Consider the following 16,784-nt stretch of genomic DNA (forward strand, 5'->3'; position numbering starts at 1 on the left):
ACCTCCCCCTTCTGAAAATAATATGTTGTGCCATAGACCCCCATACAAGATCTGTGGATTTGGATTTTTTTTTTTCAAGATTTGCCTATCTACAATGTGAGGGTGAGTGGGGGTTTATACTTTGGCTATTCAAAAATAGCAGTTCTACAAGCTCATAGCGCGTCACTTCGTGCTGCGATATGAGCTTGTAGATCTGCTTTTTTGATACATCTTGAAATTGTGTGCTTTGGATGTTTGTTTGTTTTTTTACTCAACTCTTAACTCTCTGATTCTGGGGGTCAATGGAACAACATGTTTTGAGATGTATTATATTTGTAATGAAATAGTATGTGATTACACTATATTTGTAATCATGAAATAACAACCATGACCAATGAGCTGTGGCCATGTTGTCATGACAACACTATGAATATTACATACAAAAGAATATCAGACTTTTAAGAATCCATTTATTAAACAATTAAACTTCAACATATGATCATACAATAACATCTGAAGAATGATAATCATATAGAATGAATTTGCAAATAAAAACAAAAATAACAATGACTGAGGAAAGAATGATCTAATAATGAATCAATAGATGAACAATGAATGATTTGAATGTCAGTAATGAATGAATGTAGACATTTACTACACCTCTTTGCTGTAGAGGGAAAAAAAGGAGGGGACCAAGTACAGGACCCTGTGGGACCCCAGTCAGTAAAGTCAACAGGGTTTAAGGGGTTCAGTATTCAGGTTTATATACAAGAAACAACAATGATACTGTGATAATTACATGATCAAATATACATTATTCCTCTGTCTATTGTGTCAAATATCAAATATAAAACAATCACATATCAAATAATAGAGTAGATGTGTTTACATAAGAGACACAAGTATGATACAGTGATATTTACATCATCATCATCATCAGTGTTGATGAACAGAATTCATGATACATATTTATACATGTGTGGAGCGGAGGTTTGAGCAGCGCTGTCTGATTTAAGTTACTCTGATCTGATCTAATATCGAATCTAATATAATCTGATCTAATATAATCTCAGATCTAAAGCTGTGGTGATGACTGATGCAAAGGAAAGGAGACTTGTTTATTATATATTTTCTCTTTTCTTCCTTTTTTAATTTTAATTTTATATTTTATATTTCATAGGGTTAAACTTCTTCCTGTCAAGGACCCCATCTGAAAATATTTTTGACCAGGGACCCCTATACAGGAGTTCTATTGTGTCAGACTTTGCTGGTGTCAAAGTATCCACTATACTAGGAAACAGTGGTAGCCATGACAACCTAGACTCACTCAAACATGCTGAGTAACCATGGTGACTCACATAGAGACTCTATCTCTGCTCACACAGACACACTGAGCAGGAGGAGGAGAAGGACCAGAACTTGAACCCAGCATAGAGAGGTTCAGTGAATGTGTTCTGGAAGGTGTACAGGTGTGTCAGTGAGTCTGAGGAGACACCATAGAAAGACAGAGTCCCCAAAGTAGAGTCAAGATACACTGCTACTCTGTTGGAGCCAGAGGGATGGACAGGGAGGCCAGTCTTCTTACTATTGTGTCTGACATAGTAACTGCTTCCTCTACAGTTCAGAATCCAGGACTTGTCATTGTCTCCAAGCCTACAGTCATTACCACTTCCTTCCCTACTGATTCCTCTGTAAGTCACTGCTATCTCAACCCCTCCACTCCACTCTACCTCCCAGTAACAGCGTTCAGGCAGACCCTCTGTACACAGAACCTGATGACATCTATCAAACCTGTCAGGATGATCAGGAGGATCCTGACCCGATCCCCGCAATGTCACCTTCCTGTTGTTCTCAGACAGAGAGAGGGTTCTGTGTGCTGTGTTTGTGTCCAGTGTGATATGATGGAAATCTGATGAGAAAACAACACAGTAAACATTGAAAACATCCCTCACTGAGTACCGCACGCACGCACGCACGCACGCACGCACGCACGCACGCACGCACACACGCACACACACACACACACACACACACACACAGTAATGGCAGCTTTCTATGTTACTTAATAAGATTCAGCAGAGAAGGAAAATGCACGCAGCAAAACCATCTCGATCATCCATTCTTTATTTGTAGTCATCATCAGGTTACAGAGCAGCAGCATGCCTGCCTCCCAGGTTCCCCCCTACAAGTCTGTCCTAGGTCCTTTATACCCTCTTGCAGAAGTCCACACAATCAGCTGGTCAACCCTCTCAGCACACCCATAATTGTCACTTTACAAATAGACTAGTTTCATGTGAGATCAGCTGTTTATGGTCAGTCCCCACATATAGGCTCATGAACAAAAAGGGTTACACTCAGCCTGGGATACATGTAAATAGGTTGGTGTGACAACAGCTGTTGTCAGGGGGATCCTGCAGAGAGTATAGGCTGCTACTCAACTTATACTTTGTGCATTAAATGAATCCATACCATAATGATTGTTATATGAATGTTGTCCACCACCACACATGTACACACACACACACACACACACACACACACACACACACACACACACACACACACACACACACACACACACACACACACCAGAGTCTTCACAGGTCCAATTTTGACAACCTGCACTCGCCCTGCCCGTCAATAATCAGATCCATAGACCGACCCGTCACCCGTGATTATATCAAAATACAAACCAGACCCGCCCGTCAAATAATGGACCCGATGATTGACAGTCAAAATCCCTCAACGGCGACACCCGCAAAGATTTACTTTTTTCATTGCAGATGAAAAGGCTTTAGAAATCAGAGAGAAAAAAATCCTGCCATGGATCGCCATGGACCCCGGCCAATCGTATAGCCGAGGTAGTCGGTCTCGGTCAGGCCGAGACGGCACTTCTTGGCGTTGGCGGTCAGCCCGGCGCGTCTGAGGGCCTCGAGTACTGCGTCTAGGTGCTGTAGGTGTCGGCCCCAGTCGCAGCTGTGTATGACGATGTCGTCCAGGTAGGCTGCGGCGTAGGCGCGGTGCGGCCGCAGGATTCGGTCCATGAGCCGCTGGAACATGGCTGGGGCCCCGTGTACGCCGAACGGCAGCACCGTGTACTGGTAGAGGCCCTCCGGTGTGGAGAAGGCCGTCTTTGCTTTGGCCCGGTCCGTCAGTGGCACCTGCCAGTATCCCTTGGTCAGGTCGAGCGTGCTGACGAACCGGGCCGGGCCGAGGCGCTCGATGAGCTCATCGACGCGCGGCATCGGATAGGCGTCGAACGTGGAAACGTCATTCAGCTTCCTAAAATCGTTGCAGAACCGCAGGGAGCCGTCTGGCTTGGGGACGATAACAATGGGGCTGGACCAGGGGCTGTACGACTCCTCGATGACGCCAAGCTCCAACATCTTGGCCACCTCTTCTTTAATCGCCACCCGTCTAGCTTCTGGAATCCGGTAGGGCCGTTGGCGCACCACTTTCCCTGGCGTGGTGCGTATGTCATGTCGTATGGCGTTCATCCGTCCAGGCAGGTCGGAGAATACGTCTCGGCTCCGTCCCAGCAGCTCCTTGACGTCCTGGCTCTGTGCGGGGGAGAGGTCCTCTCCGAGGGGAACCGGGGGCAGGCTCGGCGGGGCGGACGTGGCGAGTAGGGCGGGTAGGGACAGCGGCGGCGTGGCGTTCCATTTCTTCAATATGTTGATGTGGTATATCTGGTGGCCCTTCCTCCGGCCGGGCTGTGCCACCTTATAGTCGACGGGCCCCATCTTCTCGACCACCTCATACGGCCCTTGCCATTTGGCGAGGAATTTGCACTCGCTGCTGGGAACGAGGACCAACACCTTCTCCCCCACCTGGAGCTCGCGGAGAGTGGCGCCCCGGTTGTATGTGCGCGCCTGGTCCCGCTGCGCCTGCTCCATATGCTCACGCACCAGTGGCCAGATTGCCTTGGCCCTGGCCTGGAGGCACTCAATGTGGTCCACGACGCTGCGGTGGGGGGAGGGTTGACTCTCCCAGGTCTCCTTAGCGATGTCGAGCAATCCACGGGGTCTCCTGCCGTACACCAGTTCGAAGGGGGAGAACCCCGTGGACGCCTGCGGCACTTCCCTGATGGCAAACAGTACAAAAGGGATCAACTGGTCCCAGTCTTTCCCGTCAACAGTGGTTAGTTTTTTCAACATTTTCTTTAGTGTCTGATTAAATCTCTCCACGAGACCGTCAGTCTGAGGGTGATATACAGAGGTGCGTATACGTTTTACTTTTAGCCATTTGTACAGCAGCGTCATAACCCTCGACATAAAACATGTGCCTTGATCAGTAAGGACCTCCTCGGCTATCCCCACCCGGCTAAACATCATCATAAGTTTGTGGGCCACGGTTTGGCCGAGGCGGTCCGTAGGGGAATGGCCTCTGGATATCGAGTGGCATAATCAAGAATTACCAGAATGTAGCGGTGTCCGCGGCCGGACTTTGGCAGCGGGCCCACGATGTCCATGGCGAGACGTGAGAACGGCGTGCTGATGATGGGTAGCGGGACCAGTGGGTTGTGGAACGTGGGTCTGGGGGCGGACTTCTGACACTCCGGGCAGCCCTTGCAAAAATCTTCCACGGCCCGCTTAACACCGGGCCAGTAGAAGCGGGCTAGAATGCGCTCGTGTGTCTTTTTCACCCCCAGGTGAGCACCCAACTGGTGTGTGTGGGCTAGGTAAAGGACTCGTGACACATAGGATTTAGGCACAAGCAGTTGTTCTAACGTCTCCCCCCCCTCGTCTATCACCCCTCTATACAATAGTCCATTTTTTACAAGAAAGTACGGGGGCTTTAGTGTACTCACCCCGTCACATTTCTTCCCGTCGATGGCGGCGACGCTCTGACGCGCCATCTCCAGCGTGGGATCACACCACTGGGCGGTGGCGAACACCCCCCCCCTCGGGGTTTCGGGCGACTCGGGCCTGGGGAATTCGGCGAACGGGTCGGGGTCGCTCGCCGCAGTCGAGACGGCGCGGCCTGGCGGAGAATGGACCTCCTCTTCTCCTGCGCTCGCCTCCTCGTCGTCCGCTGCTGGGGCGCCTGGAGCCTCTTCTGGCGAGGCGCCGCTCTCGGAGCCGGGGGAGGTGGGCCGAAACGCCGGGCAGGCGTGTAGTGGAGCTGGGGGTCCGCTGCGCTCTGCGCGGCGGCGGCGTCGGTGGGGCGGCTTCTTTTGCAGGCCAGGCTTCCAGTACCGCTCGAATAGGACGCAGTCCACTCCGATCAACAGCGGCACGGGGAGGTTCGGCACCACCCCCGCTGGCACCACGGCGTCTCCCCGTGGTGTCTGGACCCGCAGCTGCGTCACCGGGTAGTGGCGGACGTCGCCGTGTACACACGACACGGGCACGGACCAGGGTGACAGCGCTGCCCGAGTCGAGGAGCGCGTGGGCGTCAGCGCCGTCTATCTTCACCGGCAGTCGGGCGTGGCGTCGAGGTCCAGTACCGGTGTGCAGGCAGGGGCGAGCTGGGTCGGAGCTGGCGGCGGTTCCCATTGACACGTCGCGGTCTCGGTCGGGGCAGGACCAGGAAATGTGGTCGGCTTGGCCACATACATAGCAACGTCTCTGCTGGGCGCCCCGGCCGGGGCCCTCAGCGACGGCCGCGTCGGTGCGGGTGGTGGACGGCGGTGGCGGCTGGGCCCTCCGGCGGTCACGGCTGGGTTTTTCGTCTGGCGTCGTCTTGGGTGCGTCAGCGCGCGTGGACCTCATCATCTCAACGCTGACTTGGTGATTTTCCATCAAAGCTACGAGGGCCTCCAGTGAGGTTGGGCTCACCTGCGAGGCATAGCGGCGTGCGTCGGGCGGCAAGGATCTGATGCATCTGTCAATGACGATTCGGTCGATTATAGGTGGCTCTCCTCCACTCGTCAGCCAGCTGTGCGTGGTGCGTAATAGACTCGCTATTTGGGGCCGAGGTGGCTGGGCCGGCTGGTAGGCCCAGTGGTGGAACCGCTGCGCCCGGGCGGGCAGGCTGTAGCCCTGGCTGGCCAATATCGCTTCCTTTAGCTTACGATAGTCTCTGGCATCTGCCATGGTCAGGTCGCGACAAACCCGCTGTGATTCGCCCGTCAGGAAAGGCGCTAGGAGCGAGGCCCACTCTGCTGTCGGCCATCTCTCCCTGGCTGCGGTCCGCTCGAATACCTCGAGATAAGCTTCTATGTCGTCGTCTGGTGACAATTAAGTGAGCACCTCCCGCGGTGCGCGAGTCGCGAGTCGTAGAAACATCTCTGGAGATGCGGTCGATTAATTTTTGTACCGCTGCCTGTAAGTCAGTTTGGCTTTTCAGAAGCGCAGTTAGAGCGGTAGTGTGCTCCATGCTGTGGCTTCTTGACGTAGATCAGTGTACCCGTATTCTCCACCATATGTGGGACACTGATCAAGGCCAAGACACAGATAGGCAGGGTACAAGCCCAATGAAGGGTTTTTATTCAACCTCTTAGCTCAGAGAGCACTTGTTATTACGTTATTTAGTCAAACTTAAATCATATTAGGCAAATCAACATAAATTCCTCCCAGGTTTGGGGACATTTTCCATTCACATTCACATTTCCATGCATAAAGCTCGATCCATCAGGTTGCCTATAAAATAAAAGAGACATTCTTTTAGTTCTCAAATTCACTCACAAAGTCATTTAACGGTGTAGGGAATTTAATGTAGGATCTCACTCACCGCCCGAAAGCACCTGTCCAGTCACCAGGAGAGCCAGTGGAGAATGAGGCAGAGTGGCTGTGCTTTTAAATGTTTGTGGGCCACACCTAACTGGCCAGCGCAGGTGTGCGGAGTTGTGGCTGATTCATGATGAGGACAGGTAGGTACCGCCCCTCTATGACGTGTCCCAGGCTGCGCTGCTGTCTGTCTGGCCTCTCTCTGCCTCTCTCCCACTGCTTCTCCCTGGTGAGGTGCTTACCTGTCGGGCGGCGCCCTAGTGAGACTCCCCACTTTTTACACAATCATTACAAGTTCCTAACTTCCTGGTGTCAGAAGAGAGCCAATCGGATGCAAGTACATCGCAGGTCAGGTGAATTAATGATTTTGCGCAATCATTTATGACAGGGGTGTAAAGGCCGTACATTTGGCTACCTATTGGGAAACTATGATCTGCAACAGAGCTACTCAACTTAAGATCAGCAGACTCAGCAAAATACCAAAAGTCCAAGCAAAAGGCAAGCTAAAAATGACGGTCCTATTTTGGATTTTTTCGATTTTGTAACACACACTACACATTGTTATTGTTATAAGAAAATTTACATTTTGACATCATATTCTTTTCACTGTACCTGTTTATTTTGTGTGTATGTCCAGTGGCATCAGTTCAGCAAAAGCTAAGGTATGGCAAGGTTAGGGTTGCCAACTCCCAGAGATTGAAATAAGGGACACCTATCCTGAAGAAAATTGGGGGTCAAACCCCCCCAAAAAAGCCGAAATGCATAGGAAACTATGCATTATACCTGTAACAATTGACGCACCTGTATGTATGTCTGTCTGTTTGTTTTTGAAAAAAAATGTAGCAACCCATATATTAGAACAGAAATGTATATTTTTATCCTGTGCTTGAAAAAAAAAAAAAAAAAAACATGAGGGGCCGCAGAGACGCTGCGTTGGGGCCGCATGCGGCCCGCGGGCCGCGGGTTGAGTAGCGCTGATCTACAAGCTCACACCACGTTGTGAGATGGTGTACAAGCCATCATTAACCCCCCCCCCCCCCTAAAAAAAACAAAAAACACTTAAATGTTCATGTTGTGAATTTGTGATGCAATCTGACAACAACAGCGTGCTACAGAACAGAGTCAACACGTGAAAGAAAGCCACGGTAAGAGAAATAATGTCTACGTCTGGTCGTCTTCACAAGGGCCAGGGCATAAATAGTAGTCATAGATCTTAATGTAGTGCAGGTTAGACTGCATGCCATTCAGTGAGAGATCTGTTCTGTTCATCTATTTCTATGCCCAGTTAGATGACGTCAGTCAGGTCAGCGGGTCAGCTGCCGTGTCATTCATCTGTGACAAGACATGCACTTTTTTTTTTTTTTTAAGAAATCACCTTATTATCAACAAGTCTATAAGTCTATATTTCTTGCACATTTTAGGAAAAATTTCACCAAATAACTACCTTGTTGTATGTAGCCCAGATCTCCCTTCTAGAGAGATTATTAATCTCAATGGGCAAGGCCATGAGTTTTGGGTGGGGGTTAACTGTTCTAGCATGGGGGGGCGAGAGGAGAAATGGGGTAGGTATAATCCTAAAGGAAGAGTATATCAACAGGTTGAGTTGAAGAGAAGATCAGACAGTGGTGGAAGATAAAGAATAAAGAATGCTGTGTGGAGCTCAGGGTGGAGATAAGAAAGGCAGCCAGAGAAATGAAGAAAGGAGGCAGGAGTACAAGGAGATGAAAGGTAAGGCGATGAGAGGGGTGGCTATGGCTAGGTAAAGAGGATGAGCTGTTGGTCACCAAGAAGGGAGCAAATGATCTGCACAGGTTGGCTAGACAGAGTTAAAGAGTTGGGAAGGATGTGCAACAGGTTAAGGTGATAAAGGATAGAGATGGCAATATTCTAGCAAGCAGAGACAGTGTGTTGAGAAGATGGAAGGAGTACTTTGAGGGAATGGATGGAAGAAAGTGTCAGGAGCTATTTGTGACAGAAGGGCAGAGGTAAGATGTATAGGACGGTAGTGAGACCAGTCATGCTGTAAGTAGGGCTTGAAAACGGTGGCACTAAGGAAAAGACGGGCGGCACAGCTGGAGGTGGCAGAATTGAGGATGCTATGATTAGAAGTGAAAAGGAAGGACATCAGAAATGACTAAATTAGAGGGTCAGCCCAGGTTAGAAGGTTTGGGGATAAAGCTAGAGAGGCAAGGTTAAGATGGTTTCGACAAGTGAAAAGGAGAGATGAGGGGTAGGATTCAGAAGATGTAGATGCCAGGTAAGAAGCAAAGAGGAGGTTTAAGGATGTGGTGAGAGAGGACATGAAGACACAGAAAACAGAACCAGATGGGGAAACAATTTGAGATTCTTTTTCGCTTTAATCCCTGAGTATGCCTGTGAGCACAGTTGTATGGCGCATTTTTAAAATGTTTTAATTTTGTCGCAACGTTCGACGCGGCAACTCGGTCGGTGGTGCCTCTTGTGGCTCCAGTTCGCTTGAGACGGCGTGCCTCCGTCGTGGTCCAAAACTATACTTTATACAAAATACCTCCGTTGGTAAGTCAGTATCTTTTGATTAAACCCGCTAACTCTTCATTAAATTGTCCTGCTGCGATAATCCATTTGATAGTTGTGGACAGTTGAATTTGGGTTGTTTTTGCCAAAAGCAACAGAAAACAGAGAAAAATAGATTTTTCCAAATCCTATAACATTGAAGTGAACGGCTCTTTTTTTTTAAGATCACGTGAGTTGGTGGAGTCAAATGGTGAGTCAAATGGTGAGTTAGCGAACAGCGACATCTAGTGCAAAACCACTGAAAACACATCAAACCCGTCAATGGCAGAGAATGAGTTAATTGGAATTGAATTTGTACCATGTCTATAATGTGCATCCAAGCAATCGATTGTTTAACAGACATCTTATTTAACACTTTATTTCAGAATTATTTCTTCCCTTTAATAATACCATTTGGTATTGTTTTATATATTTTTTATCGTTGATTAGTCACCTATACAAAAGGTACAGCTCATAAGGATCATTCGTGGAATGAGCAACACAGCAAAATCTGTGGATAGCGCCCCAACGATGTTGCCAAAATCCCCTGCAATATTGTTCTGTTGGTAAATGATATAATGGTGCATTTATATATCTATCTTTATCCAAGGCGCTTTACAATGATTGTGCATTACTTTCACCCATTCACACACACACATTCATACACCGATGGCGGAGGAAACCATGCAAGGACCAACCTGCTCATCGGGAGCAATTAGGGGTTCAACGTCTTGCTCAAGGACACTTCGACACTAAATCAGGGGGGGCCCGGGATCGAACTCCAGTTCCCAAGCGGCCGCTCTACCTCCTGAGCCACTGCCGACCCTGTTGGCATTCACTCTTGTTTTTCTGCTTCAAGTGCTGGCAGGTGTGTGCCAGTTACAGGTGTGTGCCACAGTGCCAGTCACAGGTGTGTGCCATTCACAGGTGTGGGTGTGTGACTGGCACCTAAGCATGGGTCCTGCAACTTTGTTGAGTGTGCGTTTATGCTCCAAGCAGCAACACTGGTGGAAAGATGCCATGTTTGTCCCTTCAGGATAAGGCCCGTGCAATAGGCCAAATGGAAACTGGTGTTCCAACATTGTGGCAGGCAGCATTATTTGGTGTCAGCATGGTACCATTTACAAACTTAGGACCAAGTTCCGTGAGACTGGTGAAGTCAAAGACAGACCGCAAAGTGTCCGTCCCAGGAATGTTGGAGTGGAGAGGAGGGAATGGCCTGCCGAGAGTCCACACCTCAACCCAATTGAACAATTGTGGGATCAGCTTGGGTGTGCTGTACATGCTAGCGTGACCAACAGAACCACGTTGGCTGACTTGCAACAAATCCTGGTTGAGGAATGGGATACCATCCCACAGCAACATGCGACCAGCATGAGGAGGAGGTGCAAAGCTGTTGTGGCTGTGAATGGATCTTACACACGCTACTCTGACACTGAGTAAAATTTATAAAGTGTAAAAATGGCCAATATGTGTAGTTTTTTCCTTATTGCTGTGGGAGAGTGCAATCATCCAATCCACCAAGCAACTCAAAGCAAGGGTGAATACCAACAGAACAATATTGCAGGGGATTCTGGCAAAATACTACTACCCACACGTTAAGCCGTGCTGCTCATTCCGGGAATGCCCGATCCTTACAAGCTGTACCTCATTGTAATAATATAAAACACAATACCAATTGGTATTATGAAAGGGGAGAAATAATCGACCGAAGTTAACTTTTCAAACTTTTTGTGTATGCATTTATGTATATTTATTTTCTCGGTCAAGTCAGGTTTGTTTAATTGATTAACACATATACAAGGGAAATACATAGAAAACAAATAACCATAGAATGAAAAGAAGATACAAAGGGTTTGAATTAATTATGGAAATACATTAATACAAAAATCTATTTCTGTGATTTTCTTTTCCTTCTTTCTTTCTCTTTGTCTTTCTTATAATGGCAGATGCCCACCATAATCGGCTGCAGCCAACTGAAAGGAGGAGTAACCTAAGGACAGAAAGAGTGATATATGTGGGGACATTAAACAGAATGTGTGTGCCAGGAGAAGTGTTGTATGTGGGAGTTGAGGATTGCAGAAGATCTGCCACAGACACTCGCGACACAGACACTCGCCTGCACTCGCCTCAGAGGACAGACATGGCACAGTCACTCATGCGCACCACTCCCAAATGTAAGATAGGATGTCAATATTGACACAGGACAGATACTCACGTTTTTTAATGCACTGAGAATTAAGCCGATATTCTCCACCATGTTTCACACTGTAGGAAGTAGAGCAACAATGTGTCAATGTCTAATTGTCTAACACAACGTCTCCACTACCTGAAACCACAGTGTTCCTAACATCTCGACTGGACAAACTCACCGACGCACGGCTTGGTGGAGAGCGGTTAGAAACATCAAATATTTTATATAACATGGGCATAAAATGGCACATTCAGGTCACTAATGTACACTTTATCACAGTGCCTGTGCAAATCAAACTGCAACAGTTCTTACACAAATCAGTGAGCCTGAATGTCCAAACTACTGTGCTGTGGGAGATGCACCATGAATTTGAACTTTTCCTTCTTTTTTGTGTGTTTTTGGTCTCCCCTACGTCTCTTCTATCCCAAAAAATGCCCACGTTTGAGCACTCAGGCTTTCACAGCATATCTGGGGTTTTATGTAAATTGGTCTCAAAACAGGCCAACTGATTTGACATCACATACGATACCTAAAAAGCACCTAAATAAAAACGTTTTTTTTTTCCTTTCATTTTCCAGTTTGTATGCAAGCTACTCACTTCTCCAGTCCAGCAGAGAGCAGCATCTTCAGTGCTGAATCATTCACCATGTTTAGACTCAGGTCCACTTCTCTCAGATGGAGAGAGGGATTAGATCTGAGAGCTGAGGCCAGAACTTCACAGCATCTCTCTGACGAACAGCAGTTAGCCAGTCTAAATGAAGAACCAGATGAAAAAAAAGAAATAAATATAAATAAAATACAAATCCAGTAGTATAACCCAGGTTTCAACTCACCCGGGTCAGTTCAGATTGGATAACAATTGTCAGGCCTGTTGAGAATTCTAATGATAACAATGAATGTGCGTAAGCGTGCTCTTATATATAAGTCAATATAAGTAAATAAATATATGATAACCTTTCCACAGGAGCATCTTTTTCATATTTATCACACATTTTGTTATTTTCCTCAGGTGAAAAAATTACAAAATTAAAAAATAGTTATCATAATGAAACGTCCCCAGTTGATTACTTACATGAAGACAATGATTTATCGTATAACAAGTTTTCTGAAAATCTATATTTAAAGGGATATTTCACTTTCAAAAAAACTTTGGGTCATTTTATCGTCTACTCAGGCTTTTGAGAGCCCCCCAGACCGTTTTTAAGTTGCTTGATTCATTATTTAGATATTTGATATTCATTTTATCAGACACGCCCCCTTCCCATACAAACCCATTATAAGTTCAAACTCCATTTTTAAAATGTTAGATTCATCAAAAACACCCGTCCTTGGTTCTGGTGACTCACCCTGCCCTCCTAATACGTGAGGGGGCCGTGTTTTTTCGATTACTTTTTTCAATTATTTTATTTAATTTTTGTAATGTATTCAAAAAAAATTAATTTTCAAAAAATATATAAAAAATAAACAAAAAAAGTAATCGAAAAAACACGGTCCCCTCACGTATCAAGAGGGCAGGGTGAGTCACCAGAACCAAGGATGGGTGTTTTTGATTAATCTAACATGCTAAAAATGGAGTTTGAAGTTATATTGGGTTTGTATGGGAAGGGGGCGTGTCTGATAAAATGAATATCAAATATCTAAATAATGAATCAAGCAACTTAAAAACGGTCTGGGGGGCTCACAAAAGTATGAGTATACGATACAATGACCCAAGTTTTTTTTAAAGTGAAATATCCCTTTAAATATGCAAATTAGGCATTTAGTCCGTGAGCCAGAGCCCCAAAATTGAGGCAGATATTGAATATTCCCTCGATAAAAACCTTTGACTCCAACATCTTAACAAAATGAAATAAGAATGTTGACTCTGGCTTTGTCCAATGTTCCAATGTTGATTCTGGAAAGTTGGGCATATTTTCGTAATGCCTAATTTGCATTTAAATATTCAATTTCAGAAAACGTGTAATACGATAAATCATTGTCTTCATGTAAGTAATCAACTGGGGAAGTTTCATTATGATAACTATTAATAACTATTTTCAATTTTGTAATTTTTTCACCTGTCATGTACGTATGGGGAAAATAACAAAATGTGTGATAAACATGAAAAAGCTGCTTAGGTTATCATGATAAAGGTTATCATTCATGTATTTACTTATATTGACCCTATAAACAACTTAATATAGGTATGGTTTTGCCCACTCTTTCGATAATTAAATCTTGTCTGGCTCATGGACAACCGTGAGCCAGACAGGCGCCCCGGCTGTCATGGGGGAGGTGGTATAGCGACCAGGATTACTACGTTTTTTTGTTTTTGTGAGGGTATTAACTACCCTAGGAGACACGGGGAGAACATGCAAACTCCACACAGAGTAGGCCCTTTCACCAACCCCACCTAGGGTATGGGCGCTGATGACTCGGAGGAGAGGACACGCCCACAGCGTCCCCGGCAGGAATCGAACCCAGGACCTGTGAGGTGAGTAGCTGTGAGGTGACAGCGATACCAACTGCGCCACCGTGCCCCCCCCCCCTCTGCTGTTATTTTCCTATGAATTTGACTCTGGGGGGAGCTCCCAATAGAACGTGGGTACAGGAAATAGGCCCGTTTGGTCTTCCCTCAGTCCCCCTCTTCCGGTGGTGCGCCTATGTTTTCATTCCCACTAACATTTCTCCCACGAAACACTAACAACATTCTTTCCCACGGAACATGGATCGTTTTGGTTATAAGCCCACTTGTTTCTAAGATCGAAGAACAAGTTAAAGGGACTACACCATGAATTTGAACTTTTTCTTATTTTTTGTGTTTTTGGTCTCCCCTACCTCTCTTCTATCCCCAAAAATACCCCAGTTTGAACAGCTTTCACAGCAAATCTGGGGTTTTCTGTCTCAAAACAGGCCAAACTGATTTGCAATCCCTCCCGTTTTTCAGTTCCAACCAAAACAACAACAAAAAACGTTGTTTTACTTTTTCCACACAGAACCAGGAGATAACATGCATACAAACTGTCTCAATAGCGCCCAGTGCCAAACAGGACAATGTGGTATTGCAGGTGAAAGTGCTTTATAAGCCAGAGAGAAGTTAGTTGGAATGAGTATATCTGAGGCTTGATTTAGGCTCAAACCTTTTGAAAAACATTTGAGGGACATAAACAATATGATATTAAATATTATTATTATTTTTTAAATTTATGGTGTAAATCCTTTAAAATGTTACTAACTTTCCGTGGTTTTGTCTGCTCCGAGGACACTATTGTTAAATGAGTTTGGGTTTGTGTTCAGAGGGAAGTGAACGCACAGATGTAAATCCCGCCCACTACATTTGATTGGGTAAAGGCGGCCTGCTTCCTGATCTATAGCAAGTTCTATCCCTGAGGCCCTGTCTACAAACGCATGGCTGACGACATCCTGGAAGCAGGAGTGGGAGTTGCCTGGGCTTACACATCTTCATCATTACATCACAAATCTGGGAGATTAAGTTGAAGGAGAAGATCTACCACGCCGACAATGGACCCTGCTAAACCGCCTACGTACTGGTAGATACTGCTTCAAATTGTCTATTGTTACGGTCAGGTGACCTTATGATTATGTATTATTATGATGTATGAGTAATATATTATTGACATGTACAGTATGAGGAAGAGGTGACTGACTGCATGTTTCTTCCCTATCATGCAGGAGGTGTCTGTCATGGGTGAGGAGGAGTGAGGGAAGGCTCTAAATCCCACTGTGATTGACTAGAGAGGTGCAATTGGCTCATGGGCTGCCTGCTCCACAGGTGGACTTGATCACCCATCATGTGATGGCTATAAAAGCACTGCAGTGCAGATAACTCATTGAGATGAGACCTTCCCTGTCCTCTCCACCACTGACCCCTCGTTTGTTTGGTTTGTTAAAGTATGGTTTGAGCCCTTAGGAAAGGCTGACTTTGACATAATGTTTTGATAACCCTTTTGAGTGATTTAACAGTCTTTTTATTTGTTTTGTTTCCTTTTCAGTTGGCCAGTTAACTTGTTTTTGTTTCCTTTTGTTTTGCTTATTTACCTGAGCCACAATAACATTCAGCCTTCCAGGAAAGGCACATTTTGACAATGTTAAAAGGTAAAAGGTAACCTGTGAATAGACTTTAAGGACATTTTGGACATTTAATGACTTTTTGACCGTGAACTTTGTAATAAATATCTATTCTTTTTGCAAACTGGTTTCAAAGAGTCATATATGTTGCACTCCCATCACCCCTAGGGTGGGAGTCGTAACATATTTGGGGGCTCGTGCCGGTTTAGACACCCTTTCGGTAATTTGCATATATTTAAGTAAATTTATGGTGATAATTAACATATATGTGAAAAATCGTCTAAACAGTTAATTAGTGGCTCGTCTGATGGTAAATGGAAAAAGGTGCATTCGTTAGTGAACGTTTGGTTTTTGAAAAACATGTTTGAGACTATGTGATTTGTTAATTGTTTGGGTTTTTTTGTTTTCAGTTGGGTCAGTGGTTAGCCGGATGGATGTGTTTTCGGCAGGTGGAGGTAAGCAGGTTTTGTGTGGACTTTTTGGTAACTTGGAGAACTTGGTTCTTTTAATTCGGTTCTCATGTTCACGCGGTCTGGGAGATCGGCTGGTAGGATCTTAACTAGGGCTTCTCTAGAAAAGTGTAATAAGAGACAGTTATTGGCCATTGCTAAAGAGTTCAGGCTGCTGGTGATAGCAGGCCAAAAGCAACAAATCCTCAATAGTGTGGTGGATCAACTAAGAAGGAGGGGTATTCTGGAGTCACAGCCGGAGAACAAACAGAGTGGCACACAGGGTACTAGTGGAGCAATGACGACTGAGGCCGCTAATGTCTCAGGCTCACTAGGAACTCCTGGGGGTCCGGGGATTTCTCTTGCAGAAGGCTCGGGCTCGACCACTCAGACATCACCAGATGTCACACCTGGGGGGGAATTGGAGGAGAACATGCAGCTGAAACTCTGTCTCAGAGAGACAGAGTGCAAGTTAATGCGTGAGGAACGCTTAAAAAGTGAGCAGGAAAGGTTAAGGAGTGAGTTGGAACTAAAAAAAGAGGAGGTTAAATTGCAACAGCAACAAAAGGAGTTGGAACTCATGCAAATGAGATCTAGGTTGCCGGCTGCATCCCCCCAGGCTACTACTCCGCTGGAGGCTCCAGAACGCAACAGCACTACCCCCAGAGCAGTGTTCGATGTGGGCAGGCACATTGCCCTTGTGCCACCCTTCAGAGAAGGTGAGGTTGACTCCTATTTTCATGCGTTTGAACGCATAGCAAATACATTGAAATGGCCAGAGGATATGTGGGCTTTGTTATTGCAGTACAAACCAAGTGGAAAAGCGCAGGAGGTCTGTACCAGCCTGACCCTAGACCAGAGTCTCGACTATGAGACGGTGAAAAAAAGCAT

General features: G+C 46.0%; 1 protein-coding gene across 5 annotated transcripts in view; it reads right to left on the reverse strand.

Moving 5' to 3' along the window:
* Positions 1–453: 453 nt before the first annotated feature.
* The window catches only part of LOC311041292 (protein NLRC3-like), a 109,956-nt gene continuing 93,625 nt past the window's right edge, over positions 454–16,784 (reverse strand). For all 5 annotated transcript variants that reach the window (XM_084086200.1, XM_084086199.1, XM_084086198.1 and 2 more), the window contains 3 exons: positions 11,975–12,127; positions 11,401–11,450; positions 454–1,888 (listed from right to left, as the gene is read on the reverse strand). In XM_084086200.1, coding sequence (XP_083942326.1) covers positions 1,347–1,888; positions 11,401–11,450; positions 11,975–12,127 — 745 coding nt within the window. In that variant the 3' untranslated portion in view covers positions 454–1,346. The remainder of the gene's footprint in view (positions 1,889–11,400; positions 11,451–11,974; positions 12,128–16,784) is intronic.

This window comes from Gymnoscopelus microlampas (assembly GCF_963454915.1).
Source record: "Gymnoscopelus microlampas genome assembly, contig: SCAFFOLD_52, whole genome shotgun sequence".
NCBI classification, from domain to species: Eukaryota; Metazoa; Chordata; class Actinopteri; order Myctophiformes; family Myctophidae; genus Gymnoscopelus; species Gymnoscopelus microlampas.